Source organism: Egretta garzetta, unplaced genomic scaffold (assembly GCF_000687185.1).
Source record: "Egretta garzetta isolate BGI_Z169 unplaced genomic scaffold, ASM68718v1 scaffold108, whole genome shotgun sequence".
In the NCBI taxonomy this organism is placed as follows: domain Eukaryota; kingdom Metazoa; phylum Chordata; class Aves; order Pelecaniformes; family Ardeidae; genus Egretta; species Egretta garzetta.
The window spans coordinates 5,290,695-5,293,133 of record NW_009260614.1 but is presented as its reverse complement, the minus strand read 5'-3'; the positions used below and the strand labels follow the sequence as shown (position 1 = coordinate 5,293,133).

At 45.7% G+C, this 2,439-nt stretch overlaps 1 protein-coding gene across 1 annotated transcript in view; it reads right to left on the bottom strand.

The window, feature by feature from the left end:
- The window catches only part of COL26A1 (collagen type XXVI alpha 1 chain), a 178,336-nt gene that overhangs the window by 175,746 nt on the left and 151 nt on the right, over positions 1–2,439 (bottom strand). The window contains exon 2 of the mRNA XM_035900615.1: positions 2,213–2,234. Coding sequence (XP_035756508.1) covers positions 2,213–2,234 — 22 coding nt within the window. The remainder of the gene's footprint in view (positions 1–2,212; positions 2,235–2,439) is intronic.

Here is a 2,439-nt window from a genome sequence, read left to right as displayed (position 1 = left end):
CCCCCCCCCAAGCTTTTTACACTGCCCAGGGCCTTAGTTTTCTGGCAGAGAAAGTGTTCAGCAGTCCTCAGAGCCTCAAAAGCCAATCTCTGAGACAGCCTGCAACCTAGATACAAAGGACTATATCAGCTATTGAGTTTTGAATGGTTTTCTAGGTGGAAGACAAAAAGATTCCAGCGGCTTTTTTTTTTTTTCCTTGGAGAAATACAACTTTTATGACCAGCTAATTTAAAAAAAAAAAAAAATTATAGCAGATTCCTAAACAGCTGAATCATGCCTTCACTTGCTGATCAAGGACAGAAGACAACTGCAGGAACATGGTGTCTTGTACCAAGGAAACACGTCAGCTGTAGAGCATCGCATCAGTACATGCCACAACATACCAAAACCTGGAACTGCAGCAGTAACTTTCAAGGCTCTGGCCTGCTTATGCTTGGCTGATGCTACCCAGGAAAAGTGCCAGAAATCACTGGGAAAAGCACTTCACCGGAAAGGTTGCAGATGAGAGAGAATAGCCATGTAGCATCATTAATAGTAATTACCTACCCACCATCCTGTGTCCTCCACAGCCTCTCCAGAGCAGAGGCCAGCAAACTCTGCTGTGACGGAGCTGCTACTGCTTCACATAATTCAAGTGCTACTAAGATGCCCTGTTTAGATGGCAAAAGGAACACTGAACAATGTAAACAACAGTTTATACCAGTCTGATTCAGTTGCCTGAAAAAAGGTTTCACGCCCACATAAATCAACGTCAGACTTTAGAGCAAAAAGCCTCATTCTTATCCAGCACCATATTAAGTCCAGAAAAGCACAGCTATCCCAACCTGAAGCTACACCCTGCAGGAGGCTCCCCCCAAAGGTCCAGCATTGCAGCTGGGTAAAGTTTTCCCACGGATTTTCCCATCAGAAAGTGAAGCTGTTAGACATTTGCCAACAACAAAACTCCACCACTCAAGGGGAAATCAAAACATACAAAGATTGCTTCAACGCATGATATTTGACTAAGCACTTGAATTTTTATTTCAGAACATCCACCAGTGATTTTTCCCTCCCTTCAATTTTTTTATTTCCCCCTCTGCTTTAAACTAGAATAGGAGATTCTCACATGGCAAAGTGCCATTGGACAAAAAAAAAAAAAAAAAACCAAAAAAAATTTTACCAGCTTTCCCAACATCACTGTTTAAATCAGCTTTAGATGGTTTTATACAACACTTTATAGACTTGGAGAGGGACACGTTCCCCTAACATAGCATCAGCTATCCAAACAACTGAGGCATGGGAAAATCATGCAAGAGTGTGAATTGGGGAAGGCCTTTGGTGAGCAGAGGTACAGTCCGCACTCATGTAAGCATGGTAGTTCTGAACAAAGATCTGCAGGGCTAATAGATATGTAAGACAAATGACATGTGGTTCTCATTGCAGGTCATGCTTTGGGAAGGGGGTACATTGGAACAGATCCAGCTGGGATAGGTTTATCCCATTACTCTCCTATAATCTTCTGCTGTTTCAAACCCCTTGACAGTTACTGTAGTTTAACATCACACCCCCTACAGACTGAGGCCTGTTTGACAGGCCAGCAAACAAAACCACCCCCACTTGAAGATGAAATATGCACCATATGCGAGAACCGTGCAAGGCACAAGGCTAGTGCCCACTCATGTACTTCTGTGACACGCCGATGTAAATCTGGTGTGTCAATGCCTTAGCTCAATTCCTAGTCCAAATAAGTGGTGCTAACATAAGCCCTTCTCCACAGCAGCATAACTCACGCATACTAGGTAGCAAATGGAGGAGGAAAAGAGGTAGAGACAGGATGGACGAGCCCTGAATATTAAATTCCCAAGTCCCCATTTAAGGGAATTGCAGGGAAAAAAAAGTGAAATTCAAGAACAACTGGAATCAGGTTAAGCCACTCTCTCACTTTATACAGTGCGGCTCATTCATCTGAACAGCTGTTTCACCTCTGGAGAAATATCCAGAGAAAACAGAGGGGAGGGGGAGAAGCCTAAATTGTTTGCTCTACTGAAGCAGCAAGATACAGTAAATCAAACCCGATTTACATTAAGCTTATAAGAAAATGGTTTGGGGTAGGGAGGCAGAGGAGAAGAGTGGGAGGTTTGGTTTTAAATAGCTATTTGAAGGCTGCAGCTCTTCAATAGAGATCTGTAATTAAGGTCTTTTCCTTTGTTGAGCTGAACCAGTCTCTCCTTGCATCCGAGGGCTATAACAGTTCCCTCTGCCGGCACCGCCAGCCTCCAGGCTCGGGAGGTTTTTAAGGCTCTAGCTGCGCGCTGCCCCACCGGCCCGGCGAAACCACCTTCCCCTCCGAGGGGCTGGGGCAGGAGAGACGGGGAGAGCTTGCGGGTTTCAGGCGCCAGAGCGCAGCTCCTCCACCCCCTCGTCGCTCCCGGCCCCGGCGAGGGACGCTGCTGCGGGCGG